This window comes from Hemiscyllium ocellatum, chromosome 3 (assembly GCF_020745735.1).
Source record: "Hemiscyllium ocellatum isolate sHemOce1 chromosome 3, sHemOce1.pat.X.cur, whole genome shotgun sequence".
Classification (NCBI taxonomy): Eukaryota; Metazoa; Chordata; class Chondrichthyes; order Orectolobiformes; family Hemiscylliidae; genus Hemiscyllium; species Hemiscyllium ocellatum.
The window spans coordinates 23,429,142-23,446,205 of record NC_083403.1 but is presented as its reverse complement, the minus strand read 5'-3'; the positions used below and the strand labels follow the sequence as shown (position 1 = coordinate 23,446,205).

The window sequence follows — 17,064 nt, the reverse complement described above, 5'->3', positions numbered from 1 at the left end:
GTTGAGCAAACTTCTCCCACATGCACATTGGTACAATTTGTGTTCAGATGTAACCCATCCAACTTGTACAGTTCCCACCTCCCCAGAAATGGGCCTGAAGAATCTGAAGTCCTCTTTCCTGTGCAATCTCTTCAGCCACACATTCATCTGCTCCATGTTCCTATTCCTACACTCACTGTTGTGTACCACTGCGAGATTTTGACCTCTTGAAGTCCAACCTTCCAATTCTCTTCCTAACTCCCTGAAGTCTGTTTGCAGGATCACATTTTCTTCCGAGGTCATTGGTCCCAACATAGGCAGTCAGTATCATTGATAGTCAATCACTGTGCCCTCACCTCACCTGTTCCTCTCAATGAACAGCTTCATAGTTATCATTCAACTTTTAATTCAAGATTTTTATTGAACTCAAATTCCATCATCTGTCATAGAGTCATGGCAGGATTTGGGCATAGAACCCTAGAATACAACTTGGGTCTCTGGATTAATAGTCCAGCAATAATATCACTCGGTAATAATGTTCATTTGAAGAGCTGGTATCAACATGATGGGGCTGGAAAGCCTCCTTCTATGCCATCAGAGTAATGTAAGCTGCGTGGGTCAGAACAATAGACTGTCTCAGGTCTAGAAGAGGAGTGGTACCAAAATTGCCTGTCACTTCCCGAATTAATCCAGGAACATGCATTAGTCATCTTTTGAAGTCCATGATGTCATCCCATTGAAGCCTTGGCTGGAATTCAATCATTCGGAGCAAGCTAAAGGTCTTGGCCTTCACCACAGAATCACATTTACTGGGATTAACCATTGATGCTGAAGTCTTGATAACTAACAAATGACACATTGTTAACCCAGTCAGCCCATCATACCCCTGCTATCTCTTTGATATTGCTATCCAATTAATTTCACTCCTTTGCTATTTATCTCATTGTCTTTTGTAGGTAACTAGTGATTCTGCTTCCACAATCCTTTCAGGTTCCTGCAGTCAGTTATTATCCTTCCCTGTGTTCTCATTTCTATCCCTACATCACCACTGCACCCAAGAGGACTCAGCAGTAATGTTTGTGTTTGCCCCAAATCGCCTCTGGTTGTGTGTGTGTGTATGTGTGTGTGTGGGCAATTGAGGGCAATGTGTGCCTGTTGAGGGCAATGCTGTCATTAAAAAAATGAAGGTGTTGCATTACAAAGAGAAAGAGAGGACTAAATCAAAATGGAGTTGGGGGGGAAATAAAACGCTCCACCACCCGCAGTGCCTACCTTTCCCTGAAGGCAGCAATGGCATTGGTGGACAATGCGTGCTCTCTCTCCAAGGACACCCAGGTTTGAACCTAACCGTGGAATGAGGCAGGCAGTCAGCAGAGACAGCTCCCCTCCGCACCCTGCAGCCTGTACCTGTATATAGCCAGCCTGTCCAGGTCCAGGAGCAGACCCAAGAGGAGATCCTCTGATCTACCCATTCCCCTCCACACCTGGTGCTCAAAGATCAGCAGAGTGGGACTGCACTGTAACTAAACATACAACAAAAGATTTTTCAACGAACTAAAAAGGGAGTGCAAATGCCCACAACTAATATATACACTGACCACGGACTCCACAGTGCCATAAAATAAGCAGTTGGACTGGGAGTCTGTGAACCGCTGCAATCTGCTGTATGGATTGTTGCGTGCAATACCCTCCAACCCAGGTACCCAAGGGAAAGATGGAGGACTCCTGCATAGGGAGCCTGCTACTGGGGATTCCCACAACCCAGTGGCAAATAGGCATGCCCCAAGTGTGTCTGGGAGGCAGACATAAGGGTCAAGGTGAATGGTGTACAGCAGCAGTCTATACAGGAATCGCTGTTTTGCCTCACTAACCAACATACAGCACATACTGAGGAGGCAGCTCAGATTGTGGGGCACAGGCACCTGGCGGAGGTTTAGGACCCTGGGGTCAATGTGACAATCCATCTGGGCAGGAGTATGCGCAGATGGGATCCTACTGCTTACCCAAGCATCCTTCAACTGGTGCACGAGCTCCGCCCTGACTGCTGTCGGATGGCAGTGACTTCAAGCCGGACATCACTTTGCGTGCCAATTCCTGTGGCAGCATTGAGCCCAGACCACTGTCACCCAGCACGTCCCCGACTCTGGTCACCCCCATGGCCCTCCCTCCCTCCCCCAAGCCATTCGAAGATGGAGATGTGGATTCCTGAGCAACAGCTCTCTGATGATGCCTGCTATTCCTGACGGAGGGAAGGCCCAGCACAAGCTGACCATGTTCCAGACAGTGTTTAGGTCCCGGTAAAAGACAGGCAGCATCCTGAGGGCAACCTGCAAACCCTCAATAAACTAGAGCTGCGTGTCGTGATTGAGGTTGCGTGCTTGGCAGGAAAATACATTGCCAGGGTCCACATCTGAGAGGAAGCTCGATGTAAAGGGATCGCTGCGTGATCTGAGGCACCTGGGTGCGGAGGCAGTGTTTACTGTATTTCTGTATGATGTGGAGGTGCCTGTGTGGGATTGGGGTGGACAAAATCAGAAGTCATGTGACACCAGGTTACAGTCCAACAGGTTTATTTAAAATCACAAGCTTTCAGAGCGCCGCACTGGTGAAATCAGTATGTTCCAGATTCCAACATCTCTCTTTCTAAGAGAAACAATGTTCCCATACATTACCTCTGTTTCTTTTGTCCATTTGCCTTTCAGTGTTGGTCCCATGGATCCTACTGCCATTGTCAGCTTTCTCCTTGTTTACTCCATCAAAACCATTCATCAGTTTAAATAATCAGATGCTCAGCTCTTAACCTTCTCCGCTTTAAGGAGAGCAAACTTTGTTTCTCCTGTCTATCCTCACTCCGGGAGATCCCTTATTCCCTGTACTAGTTCAGTAACTTTCTTCGACACCATTCCAACTTTCAATGGAATGGTCATTGAAATTCTTCTCGTGCCCAGAACTGAATATGATATTCCACCTGAGGCCTGGTTGGTCCTTTATAGAGATTATGCTGGGTTCTTTGGTTTTGCACTATATTCCTCAATTAATAAATCAAAGAACACATGAGCTTCTTTTAAAAAAAAACCTTCTCAATTTGCCCTGTTACCCTTAAAGATTTGTTTTCACATGCCCCCAATCTCTTTGTTCATGCACCCATTTTAAAATTACACATTCTGGCATGTGTCGTAACTCATGTCCCTCCTGCTGAATACATTACTTTTCATCTGCCAGGTGTCTATGTCCTCCTGCTGCTGTTACAATCCTCTCGTTGTCTCATATATTTCTGAATTGATATCAGATGGAAATTTTTGCATTTTACCTTGAATAGCAGGTCCAGGTCATTGATATAAATCTAAAAGAGGAGTGGGTTTAAAATCCGACCCCTAGAGATATCATTGTGTATAGTCATTACCCCCATTGGTCTCAAGTGTCTACTTTCTAGTGTGCTTTGAATACAATTATTCAAATCATGATGTCTGATTACATCCCAAGGGATGCTGCAATCAGTCTCGCAACATGCCTCTAAATTTGCAGTTTCAATATCACTAACTTCCCCATGGAATCACAAAAGCAGAGAGAATGGGTTTATGTGTGTCTGCATGTCTGCAGATGTATGCATGCGTGTCTACAAGCATGTGCTGTGTGCCTGTGTGTGAGAGAGATTAGGATGTGTGTAAATAAAAATGGTGTGAATTAGAGAAAGTGAGGGCAATGAACACTTGTCATTGGCTGGCTTTCCCAAAGTCAGAGCCCCATGGATTGCCCCAGTGTGATAATCAGGTCCCTTTCTGAAAATACTGGTGATTTCATGAAACAGCAGGAGTTTAATCCACTGAATGTGGAGATAATATGCGTGAGCCATATGCCCAGCAGGTCAGTGCACACCAGCATTAATCCCTTCCATCCTCGACAATTCAAACTCTGTTTAGCAAGAACACTACATTGTCAATAGAGGACTGGGGAATCATGAAGCAATGAGCAATGATAATTTTTGCTCATCTGAGTACAGAAACTGACACCATTAAACATATAAGTGCTACATTCAATGACGAACAGTGAAAGAAGCACATATGTCTCATTTGTTTTGGGGTTGGAGAAAGGCAGGGTTTGAATTGGAAGGCAGTTCAGCAAAGATTTCCAGAATGGCAATGTTCTGTTTCAGCTGAAATAATTTGAGCATGAGAAAGGGTTTGGATTTTTGCCTTCACAGATAGCAAAGGAAGAGGATTGAGTCAATTGATCTCTTGTTCAGGCTGAGTTCTCACGGGAAAGAACGCACAGGACCCTCCACTGCCCACAACACATATAATCAACATTTTTCAGTTGGAAAGGTGGAATCCTTCTATAATGCCCAAAGAGCATTTGCTTTCCCTTTGCTGGTTTTCTCATGGTGTATTAGACCTCCAAGGCCTCCTCCAGAACAGGAAACCACAAAAAAAATCATCAAATCAGAAAGTTAATGGCAGTCACAATTGAATGAATATACAATCAAACTGAATTGTAAAAATTCACATTTATTTCCATGTTGACCTTTCATAACTCACTATTACTCACACCTTAACCACTGGGTCTGATTGTTATGTATAATGCCAGATCATATATGAACCCAACCTCCAAATGCAAACATGCTATTTTTTTTTGATTTGGGGATTTGTCAATATTACTGGTGAAGTCCTTAAGGATTGAGACAGCCTTCATCTCAGTGAAGCCAATGCCTTTCTCCCAGTCATGGCATGAACACGTTTAATGTTTATGAGGCCCTGGAAGGAGCTGGATTTGCAAGGCTGCATTATCACTATTAATGACAGCATCACTATTGTCACATTAAAAAAATTGCTCAAAATGCTGCATATAGAGAGAAATAGAACTATGTTCCAAATTGATGACCAGGTCAAAATAGGGGCTGAGTGGAGTTAGTGATGTGTATGAGAGCCCATGAAACCAGCTGGATTCTGACATTCCTGCCAAAGGCCTGTCTGTCAAGAAATATGAATCAGTTGACGTGGAAGGCAACAATTACCCTTAGAATATGCTCCTGGCCTATCTCCTGAATTGCCACATGTACCAGTGTGTTCTTAATATGCGATTATTCCTTCTTTGCAGTAGATGTGATATATGGACTTACCTAGTTTCTGTAATGTATGAAGGGTGACACTCTCCAATGTTTATTCTGGAGATCTGTCGGTTTGATTGTGGCCTACTTAAAGAGAGTGTCCTTCAGTATGGACATGTGTTTCTGTGCATGTGCCCAGCTGCCTGGTTAGACCTCCATCATTTCCTGCCAGCTCTCTCTTGCTTATTGCTACTTGTGATTCAGATTGCAATATACCCTCTGCCACACTATTCACCCTGTTTTGAGTGTTTTTTTCTGGGCTACTGTTTGAACTTGTCTGAATTTGTGGCAACTGAACATGTGAATGAAATCTAGTTGGGAGATTAGAGTCATAGAGTCATAGAGGTGTACAGCATGGAAATAGATCCTTCGGTCCAACTCGTCCATGCCAACCAGATATCCTAACCTAATCTGGTCTCATTTGCCAGCACTTGGCCCATATCCCTCCAAACACTTTCTATTCATATATCCATCCAGATGCCTTTTAAATGTTATAATTGTACCAGCCTCCACCACATCCTCTAGCAGCTCATTCCATACATTTACCACCCTCTGCATGGAAGAGTTGCCCCTTAGGTCCCTTTTAAATTTTTCCTGTCTCATCTTAAACCTATGCCCTCTAGTTCTGGACTCCTCCACCTCAGGGAAAGACCTTGTCTATTTACCCAACCATGCTCCTCATGATTTTATAAACCTCTATAAGGTCACCCCTCAGCCTCCGACACTCCAGGGAAAACATCTCTAGCCTATTCTAGCCTCTCCCATAGCTCAAATCCTCCAACCCTGGTAACACCCTTGTAAATCTTTTCCGAACCCTTTCAAGTTTCACAACATCCTTCCGATAGGAAGGAGACCAGAATTACACACAATTTTCCAAGAGCGGCCTAACCAATGTCCTGTACAGCTGCAGTATGACCTCCCAACTCCTGTACTCAATGCTCTAACCAATAAAGGAAAGCATACTAAATGCCTTCTTCACCAGCCTATCTACCTGTAACTCCACTTTCAAGGAGCTATGAACCTGCACTCCAAGGTCTCTTTACTTAGCAACATTCCCCAGGGCCTTTCTATTAAGTGTCTAAGTCCTGCTAAGATTTGCATTTCCAAAATGCAGCACCTCACATTTATCTAAATTAAACTCCATCTGCCACTCCTCAGCCCATTGGTCCATCTGATCAAGATCACATTCTACTCTGAGTTTACCGTCTTTGCTGTCTGCTACACCACCAATTTTGGTGTCATATGCAAACTTACTAAATATACCTTCTATGTTCACATCCAGATCATTTATATAAATGACAAAAAGCTGTGGACCCAGCACCAATCGTTGTTCTTCAAGAACTAAGAATGCCTGAGATGTAAGCACCACATGTGCTGTCAACATGCTGTCTGCCAATTTCTCCATCTCCCCAAAATGCCTTCGCTTTCCCCAATTTCTCTGGCAGGCTGCTGTAGGGTCCCCCCCTCCAGTTTACTCTGAGCATTGCTGCCTGACTTTACTTCTGTTTCAGTCTCGCACTTGTTCCGTATTTGTAAGAGATTAGACTTGTTACAAACCAGTCTGGACTTACAAGTTGCAGAGTTATCTTAAAATGGCAACAGAAAAGCCAGAGACAACATTAATCCAGGTGTGGCCCAACATGTCAACTCCCCCTCCCACTCTACCGAGGATGTGCAGGTCCTGGGCCTCCTCCACCGCCGCTCCCTCACCACCCGACACCTGAGGAAGAACGCCTCATCTTCCATCTCGGAACACTTCAATCCCAGCGCATCAATGTGGACTTCACCAGTTTCCTCATTTCCCCTTCCCCCACCTTACTCCAGTTCCAACCTTCCAGCTCAGCACTGTCCTCATGACCTGTCCTACCTGCCAATCTCCCTTCCCATCTATCCACTCCACCCTCCCCTCTGACCTATCATTTCCATCCCCACCCCCATTCACCTATTGTACTCTTCCCAGCCCCACCCCTCACTCCCCTTATCTCTCACCTGGAAGGCTCCCTGCCTCCATTCCTGATAAAGGGCTTTTGCCCGAAACATTGATTTTCCTGCTCCTCAGATGTTGCCTGACCTGCTGTTTTTTTCCAGCACCACTCTAATCTAAACCCATTAATCCAGATGTGTTATTCCACTGTGGCTAGGATATTCCGTTGTGGCAAATCTTCAGAGGGTGGGTAATGCAGAAACATCTTTGGTTTTCACTCAAGCGAAATGAGAAATCTCAGAATAAGTTAAAACAAGAAATAATTTGGGCACACAAAATCTGACAGTGTACGAATCAGTTGGCTGCGTACCCTTCCCATGAGAAAACCAATCCCACATATTACAGAAAGGCCCCACCAATTAGATTGAATAAGCCATCAGCTCTCTCAACCACTTGCTTATTCAATTACAGTCAAGGATACTTAAGTAGTTTAGACTCTGGCACATTGTTCAAAATGGGAGGGGAGAAGAAGTAGGGCAGAGGGCTGGAGTATGTGCATCCCCGTTGGCGACTGAGCCCCATGCTGTTGGAATGAATCTGATCCAGCTTCATGGCTGTCACCAGTTCAGTTGCTGTTCCAGTTGAGATAGATTCAGGGCCACTGCTGTGCCCTGTTGTATAAACATCATGGCGCTTTACTACAATTAGATGGATAATCACCAAGAACCTGTCTTTGAGCAGAGAACCTGAGAAGATGAAGAGATTGTTTAAACTGGAGTGATACTCCCACATAAATGTCTCACACCTCAGTTACCCCCACAGACAGTAATATGAGGCAAGATATGTCAGTGGATTCTTCCAGTGAAAAGCCCACATACATGCACAGTCCAAGTGTATGTCGAACCCCTGGTAATGTTATGGTGGCTGAGCATGTCAAATCCCGATAAAATTGCCTGAATAATAATGCTCCTGTTATTTCCCCACATACCACCTTCTACTATTTGTGGATGTGAATGTTGGCCTTGGAACATTCCTACTCAAGGGTTACTCACTCATCCATTCTCATCACTGTTTTAAAATCAGGGTTCATTGCATAGTGTATTCATCGCCTCTAAACTTACCATTAAGCCTTTTATCACTCTGCATCAGCAACAACTTACATTTATAAAGCACCATTAATGGGGTGAAATGGCCCAAAGGAATTTGAGGTAGTGTTGTCAAACAATAGTTGACACTGAGCCATAAAAGAAGACCAATGATCAAAAGCTTAGTAAAAGGAATAGGCTTTGCAGAAGGTTCTAAAGGAATAGAGGAAGGGCTGGTGTGGCATTAGAATCATAGAGTCATACAGCACAGAGACAGACCCATCGGTCCAACCAGTCCATGCTGACCATAATTCCAAACTTAACTCATCCCACCTGCCTGCTCCTGGCCCATATCCCACCAAACTGTTTCCACTCATGTACTTATCTAAGTGTCTTTAAAATGTAACCATGCCCACATCCACCACTTCCTCAGCAAGTTCATTCCATACATGAACAACTTTCTTTTAAAAAAAATGTTCATCATATCTTAGTTAAATTTCTGTCCTCTGACCTTAAAAATATGCCTCCAGTCTTGAAATACCCCATCCTCAGGAAAGGACACCTATAATTAATCCAATCTATACCCTTTATGATTTTATAAACCTGTGTAAGGTTTATAATCTCCTATGTTCCAGGGAAAAATGTCCCAGCCTATCCAGCCTTTCTTTATAACTCAACACTGCTGTACTCAGCAACATCCTGGTAAAATCTCTTCAGAACCCTTCCCATTTAATAATGTAATAATGAATCGAATTCCAGAACTTAACGATCATTGCAGTTGAAGGTTGGCTATTAATGTTGCACATTTAATATTGAAATTGCAAAACAGTCTGGATGAATTGGAGGAATAAAGGACTCTCAGTTGATTGTAGGGCAGTTGGAAGTTGCAGATAAGGAGAAGTTGGGTGGGGGAGGGGTAAAGTAATGGAATGGGTTTGATCTAAAGCCTATATCCTGTCCTTGAAGGTTTGGCCCTTCACCTGGGTTTCTCAATAATATTCTTAAGTGTTCTTTCTCATGGCCTTGGTTAAACCTTTTTGTTGAAATGCCTGGAGATATGGGAGTGGTGAATCAATGTAGTACTTCCTGGCACTCATCCAGTACCAGGGCAGGATGTGTTTTCAGAAGACTGCACAGGGATCTATCCTGCAGCTGTTCACTTTGAGCATAAATAACACCGTGATACAACCAATAAAAGGATCAAAACCCTGCTCCAATTTGCGTGATTAGTGGTCAGCACATTTGTTCCCAAGTTCTGCAGGTGTTGTTTATCCAACTCTTCAGAATTTGTTCATACTGGTTAATGAATCTAAACTGAATTGACAGTGTTGCTGGTATTGTTGGACTGTGGAAGGAACTAGACTGAACCAGTTCCTGCCACTGCTGAGGAATAACTCAGTGCAGTTCAGTGTTTCAGTGATTCCAGTCCTGCCCATATTGGACTGCTGTTCAAATGGAAATGGAATAAGCATAAATCATTTGGGCTTGCATTAAAACTCATTTGTTGCTTTTAAAATATGAGTACAAATGCAGGTACCTCAGGGGCTCACACTATTGTGGGTGGGTCAGAAAGCAATGGGTTCAAGTTCTACACCTAGTACTTAATTCAGGCTGACACATCAGCTCGGTTATGAGGGGTGTTGCCTTGACTGAGGTGACATTCTTCAGATCTGGCGTTAAACCAAGGCTTGATCGACAGTCTAAAGTTCCCCTGTGTAATTTAGCAGTTGTACTTCTCACAGCAGTACTTGTGAAAGTACTGGCTGGAAAGTGTTTTAGGATATGGTGGTAGAAGAAGGTCCAAGATAAATTGGAATAATGAAAAGACATTTAGAATCATAGAATCACAGGGATGTATAGCACAGAAACAGACACTTTGATTCAACTCGTCCATGCTGACCAGATATTCTAAATTAATCTGTTCCCATTTGCCAGCACTTGGTCCATATCCCTCTCAACCCTTATTATTCATATACCCATCCAGATACCTTTTAAATGCTGTAATTGTATCAGCCTCAATCACTTCCTCTGGCAGCTCATTCCATACATGAACCATGAAAAAGTTGCCCTTTAGGTCTCTTTTATATCTTTTCCTTCTCACCCTAAACCTATGCCCTCTAGTTCTGGACTCCCCGACCCCAGGGAAAAGACCATGTCTATTTATCCTACCCATGCCCCTCATGATTTTATAAGCTTCTATAAGGTCACCCTCAGCCTCCGACACTCCAGGGAAAACAGCCCCAGCCTATTCAACCTCTCCCTATAGATCAAACCCTCCAGCCCTGGCAACATCTTTCTAAATCTTTTCTGAACCCTTTCAAGTTTCACAACATTCGTCTGATAGGAAAGAGACCAGAATTGTTCGCAAAGTTCTTTTAGGAAAGACTTACACAAAGCTGAAATTTGATTGATTTACATTTGATCCTATTTGAGCAAACACAATGTCAAGCTTATTACAAAACATTTCTAATTCTGACATCCCTTACTTCTAGCAGCATTTCCCATTACATGGAAATGCCAAAATGACAATGTGTCATTGATATTGGTGGTGATCAGGTGGGCATTGTGTCTAAGGTAGGTCACTCTGCATTTGGAACCAGGTTCCAAAGTGAAAGGTCATCAAGCTGAACTCAGTCAGCCTCTCTGTCATCTCCTTCCATTCAGTACTCAGTCAACAATGTTAGACTAATGCCCCCTTCATCCTTCATCATGACATTGCTACATCCTAGACAAATTATTTAACGAAGGCTTCCAAATAAAGAGCTGTTTAATGCAGAATGTATGTTATGTATATATATCACTTAATTTCTCTGTCTCAATGCCACTCACTCCCCCTTTCATGTTCTTAAAACTCTGCACTTCAATATCCCTTTATGTGCTTTGTTGTCATATCTTGTTTCTAAGGCTTGTTTAACATGCCTCAGGATGGTTTATTGTATTAATGTGTGACAATACTATGGCTTAAATTATTTATCGTTACAGGATACTAGATCTAAAATAGCATATCATCTAGTTGGCTCCTCAACATACTGCTGTAGAAATGGTTTAAATAAAAATATTTATTTTGACCTTTTTTTTGCACGAAGGAGGGTTACGATTAGAGGTGCTGATTGGTCTACTTCAAAGTCCATAAAGTAAGCAGTTTGTGAGGCCTTTTTTTTTCTAATGTTGGAACAATAGATGCAGCCTGAATGGGTGGTGGTCAAGCTCCCACTGAATCAGAATTTTTAATTTTAGTTTTTCAATAGCAGATGCTGTGATCTTGAAGCTGGGTTTGGAAGCTGCAGTATGTCTCTCTCTGCTAATCTCTCTCTCAGAGTTGTTTTCTTAGCTGAGGATGTTTTTCCTCCTGGACTGGAGAATTGCATGTGAGACAATCTATTTCACAAAGTTTTGCCCTTTGCCAAGGGTGTGTTCATGGGATGCTACTATATTGGAACAGTTAATTAGTGGTATTTAATATATCTATTATTTTGTTAAGATTTCAATAGGGTTACAGTTAACCAATTCTTTTATCTTATTTTTATTTTGTCTATTTTAATGGCAATGTAAAAATAAAGTGGACATTGCTTAACACCCACTTAAAAGTTAGAGCCGAGGCTATCTTTTGAATATATTTTGAAGGGGATTGGTCTCATCCATAACAAATGACACATTAGAAATGCAAGTTTTTTGTATGAAATTATTTATGATTAAAGCCAGGAGGAAGAGGAAACTTGCATCCTATCCCTCTGGTGTCGATTGAAAGACATTAGTACCTATAGATTTCTAATTCAGCATCAATCTTCAGATTTAATGGCGAAATGATGAAAACTGAAAAAGAAAAAAATCAGCTAAGAGTGAAATTTAAAACATATTATGTGACATATCTATGTATATAAAACTGATGAGCAGTGACAAACATTGACAGGACCCACTCTAAAAACTCAGCATTGTAATCATGAGCAATTTCTATCTACATATAAACTGGGAAAACAAATGAAGTATTAAAACTGGGGAGAATGATTTTCTGGACTATGTTAAGCATGGTTTTCTACAGTAGTATGTTGAAGAGCCAACTAGATGATATGCTATTTTAGATTTTGTACCCTGTAACGATAAAGGACTAAATAATAATCTTGTTGGAAAAGAACCTTTAGTGATAAGTAATCACAATATGATCAAATTTTACATTATGTTTGAAAGTGAGGTTGTTCAATCTGAAGGAGGGGTTGTAAATTTGAATAAGGGGAATTTTGAAGGCAGGAACCACAACTTGGCTGAGGTGAGTTCGAGAAACATATGAAAAGGAATGATTGTTCAATCTTTAAAGAGGAGGCAGAGGCTTAATGGTATTTTATTTTGTACTAGTAATCCAAAGACTCTAGGGACCTGGGTTCAAATCTCACCACAGTAAATGGTAGAATTTGAATTCAATAATTATCTGTACATAAAATTCAAATGATGATCATGAAGCCAACGATTGTTCTAAAAACCCACCTGGTTCAGTAATTACCTTTACAGAAGGAAAACTGTCAACAAATGTGGTCTGGTCTACATGTGACTCCAGACCCACTGCAATGTGCTGACATTTTACTGCTCTCTGAACTGAAGTAGCAAGTCACTCAGTTGTAACAGTCACTAGAAAATCTCAAAAGAGGAACAAAACTGGATGGACCACCTGGCAACAACATAGGCACCAGAAACATCAACAGCAAAAGCAGCCCTGTCGACTCTGCAAAGTCCTCCGTATTAACATCTAGGAGCTACTGCTAAAACTGGCGGAGCTGTCCCAAAGACTAGTGAAGCAATAGCCTGACATGGTCAAACTCACAGAATCAAGCCTTACAATGTTTCATCATCAACAATTCACTGGCAGGAACCCAGTGCAGGTGGAGACACGATGGTATAAAGTCTAGAAGGAGTTTTTCTTGAAGTGTTCAACATTAACTCTGGACCCCATGAAGTCTCAAGGAATCAGGTCAAATATGGCCAAGGAAACCTTCTGCTGATTACCAGGTGACATCCTCCCTTGGCTGATGAATCCATGTTGAACAACACTTGGAGGAAGCACTAAGAGTGGTAAGGGCACAAAATATACTTGGGGTGGAGATTTTAATGTCCATTACTGATCGAGCTGGTCAAATTCTAAAGGATATAGCTTATTTTCTGGGACTGCTTGACCTCATTCTCACTAATTTGCCTGCCACAGATGGATTTGTCCATGACAGTACCAGTAAGTGGGTCCAGCGTACTGTCCTTGTGGAGATCAAGTCAAGCCTTCACAATGAGAATAGCTTCTATCGTGCTATTGTGCTAAAGGGAACAGACATTTAAATAGATCTAGCAACTCAGGACTGGGCATTCATGAGGTACTGTGTTCACATTCCAATACAATCTGTAATCTCATTGCCCAGCATATCCCCCACTCAACCTTTACCAAGAAGCCAGGGGAACAACCCTGGTTCAATGGAGAGTGCAAGAGAACATGCCAGGAGCAGAACCTGGCATTTCTGAAAATGAAATATCAACCTGGTGAAGTTACCAAAAAGGACTACTTGTGTGCCAAACAGCATACACAGAGCTAAGTGATTCCACAACCAATGGATTAGATCTAACCTCTGCAATCCTGCATATCTAGTCATGAATAATAGTGGTCAGTTAAACAATTCACTGGAGGAAGAGGGTCCACAAACAAAACCAGTGATATCAATAGTGCTATCAAGCAGCATTTGCTTAGCAATAATCTTCTCATTGACACTCAGTTTGGCTTCTCCAGAACTCATTATAGCCTTCATTCACCATCCAGGACAAAGCAGCTCACTTGATTGACATCACATTCACAATACTTCAATCCCTCCACTTTTGGCACTCAGTAGCAAGAATGTCCACTATCTATAACAAGCACTGCACAAATTCACCATGGCTCATTAGACTGCATCTTGCAAACAAGTGACCACTTCCATCTAGACAAGGGCAGCAAATACATGGGATCACCATCATCCACATGTTTCCTTCTCAGCCACTCAGCACGTGTTTGGGAAATATATCACTGTTCCTTCAGCTTCACTAATTTAAATCTTGGAACTTCCCCTTTAATGGCATTGTGGGTGTCTCTGCATGAAATGCATTGCGCCAGTTCATGAAAGCAGCTCAACATCACCTTCTGAACAAGGGATGAGCAATAAACAATTGCTCTGTGAGTGACACTCACATCCCAATAATTTTTTTTTAGTGAATGATTTAAAGCAACTATACATTCCTTTAAATTGCAAAACTCAAGTCAAACATGGCTGACCAAGGAAGCTAAGGATTGTAGAAAATTAAAGAAAAGGCTTGTAACATTTTCAGAAATAATAATAAATTTGAGGATGTCAGATTTTTAGAATATGGTGAAGGATACCAAAGAAACTTGAATGAGAGAATAGTATATGAATGCAATCTAGCTAAAGATTCATAAAAATGGACTGTAAAACCTCCTACACATATAAAGAAATGAAATATTTAATTAATTCTGGGTAATCCAAGATGGAGGACAGGAAAAATTTCTGGCTGTAACAGGCTGCTCCTTTTTTGAAGTGTTTTAGGTGTTGGAGGTGATTTTGTCAAATTCCAACAACAGCAATTACTGTTTCATATGCTGTTGCATTGTTTTGGAACATTTGAGGCAAAAAAAAGTCAAAACAATGGCATTTTCAAAAGGGAGAAGGCCAGACACATGATCTGTGCAGGAGAGAGAGTGAGAGAAAAACCCACACTGCTAACTGAACAGCAGTGAACCTGCGCAGTTACTGCCTTTGCTGTTTGAATTCATGCATTGCTGGACATCAGAGTGCTTCTAGGAAAACTTAACTACAGCAAAATTCACAACTGATCTTGAAGGAACCTGTTTGGGAGAGGTCACAACACAGAAACAGATAAGTAGATAGTTTTAACTATAGCCTTGCTGTAAATCTACAATAGTGAGTAGAGTGGGTTCTTTCTTGATTATATGTTTTGTTAAGATATGTCTCTTAAGTCATAAGGATTAAGTTAGCCTACAGCAGTGTTTTGTAGAGGAGTAAGACAGTGGTATTTTCTGGATCTGCAGATTGAAAGAAGCAAAAATGGCCTTTAGTAGATTGATATGCTCTTCTTGTCAGATGTGAAAGTTTAGCGAGAGTTTACGTGTTACTGAGGATTATATCTGCAATTAATGCTGTTGGTTGCAAATCCTAGCAGATCAAATAGATCAGCTGGATCGACAGTTAGAGGCAATGAGGAATTTACAAACGCAAGGGGGGTGTGATGGATGGCAGTTATAGGAAAGGAGAAAAGCCGCAGACATCATCTCAGAGATAGGTTAATTCCTGCAAAGGTAGGAGGGGTAGGAAAGTAGTGCAGGAGTCTTCTGTGGCTATTCCCATTTCAAACAGGTATGCTGTTTTGGAAAATGTAGGGGGTGATGGATTCGCTGGAGAATGTAGCATGAACAGCCAGTTTACTGGTACCGAGACAGGCTCTAATGCAATGAGGGGTACGTCGGATTCCAAGAGATCGATTGTGTTCGGCGACTCTCTAGCCCGAGGTACAAGCAGACATTTCTGCGGCCAGCAGCGAAAAATCAGAATGGTGTGTTGCCTCCATGGTGCCAGGATCAAGGATGTCTCAGAGAGGATGCAGAATGTTCTTAAAGGGGAGAGGGACCAGCAGGAGGTCATTGTAGACATTGATACCAATGACATAGGAAGGGAAAAGGATGAGATTCTGAAGGGAGAATATAGAAAATTAGGCAGGAATTTAAAAATGAGGTCCTTGAGGGTAGTAATATCTGGATTATTCCCGGTGCCACAAGCTAGTGAGAGTAGGCATAGGAGGATAGAGCAGATGAATGCATGGCTGAGGAGCTGGTGTATGGGAGAAGGATTCACATTTTTAGACCATTGGAATCTCTTTTGGGGTAGAAGTGACCTGTACAAGAAGGACGGATTGCACTTGAATTGGAAGGGAGATTTGCTGGAGATTTGCAAGAGCTGTTTGGGAGTATTCAAACTAGTAAGGTTGGGGGGGGTGGGCACCCCAGGGAGATATTGAGGAAAGAGATCAATCTGAGACTGGTACAGTTGAGAAAATAAGTCAAACAGTCAGGGCAGGCTGGGGCAAGGTAGGACTGATAAATTTGCATTTATTTGAAAGCAAGGGGCCTAACAGGGAAGGCAGATGAACTCAGGGCATGACTAGGAACATGGACTGGGATATCATAGCAATTACAGAAAAGTAGCTCAACGATGGACAGGACTGGCAGCTAAATATTCCAGGATACAAATGCTACAGGAAGGATAGAAAGGAAGTCAAGAGAGGTGGGGGAGTGGCGTTTTTGATAAGGGATAGTGTTACAGCTGTGCTGAGGGAGGATATTCCTGGGACTACATCCAGGGAAGTTACTTGGGTGGAACTGAAAAATAAGAAAGGGATGATCACCTTATTGGAATTGTATTATGGACTCCCTAATAGGCAGCGGGAAATTGAGAAATAAATTTTGTTATCTGTAAGAATAATAGGGTGGTTATGGAGGGGATTTTCAATTTCCAAGCATAGACCGGGACTGCCATAGTGTGAAGAGTTTAGATGGAGAAGAATTTGTTAAGTGTACAAGACAATTTTCTGATTCAGTATGGGGATGTACCTATGAGAGAAGGTGCAAAACTTGACCTACTCTTGGGAAATAAGGCAGGGCAGGTGACTGAGGTGTCAGTGGGGGAGCACTTTGGGCCCAGCAACCATAATTCTATTTGTTTTAAAATATTTATAGAAAAGGATAGACCGGATCTAAAAGTTGAAGTTCTAAATTAGAGGAAAGCTAATTTTGACGATATTAGTCAAGAACTTTCAAAAGCTGTTTGGGGGCGGTGTTCTCAGATAGAGGGACGGCTGGAAAATGGAAAGCCTTCAGAAATAAGATAACGAGAGTTCAGAGACAGTATATTCCTGTTAGGGTGAAAAGAAAGGCTGGT

At 42.1% G+C, this 17,064-nt stretch overlaps 1 protein-coding gene across 1 annotated transcript in view; it reads left to right on the top strand.

Moving 5' to 3' along the window:
- Positions 1-2,205: 2,205 nt before the first annotated feature.
- Positions 2,206-17,064, top strand: part of LOC132835161 (phospholipase B1, membrane-associated-like) — a 154,984-nt gene continuing 140,125 nt past the window's right edge. The window contains exon 1 of the mRNA XM_060854499.1: positions 2,206-2,276. Within this exon, the coding sequence (XP_060710482.1) occupies positions 2,206-2,276 (71 nt within the window). The remainder of the gene's footprint in view (positions 2,277-17,064) is intronic.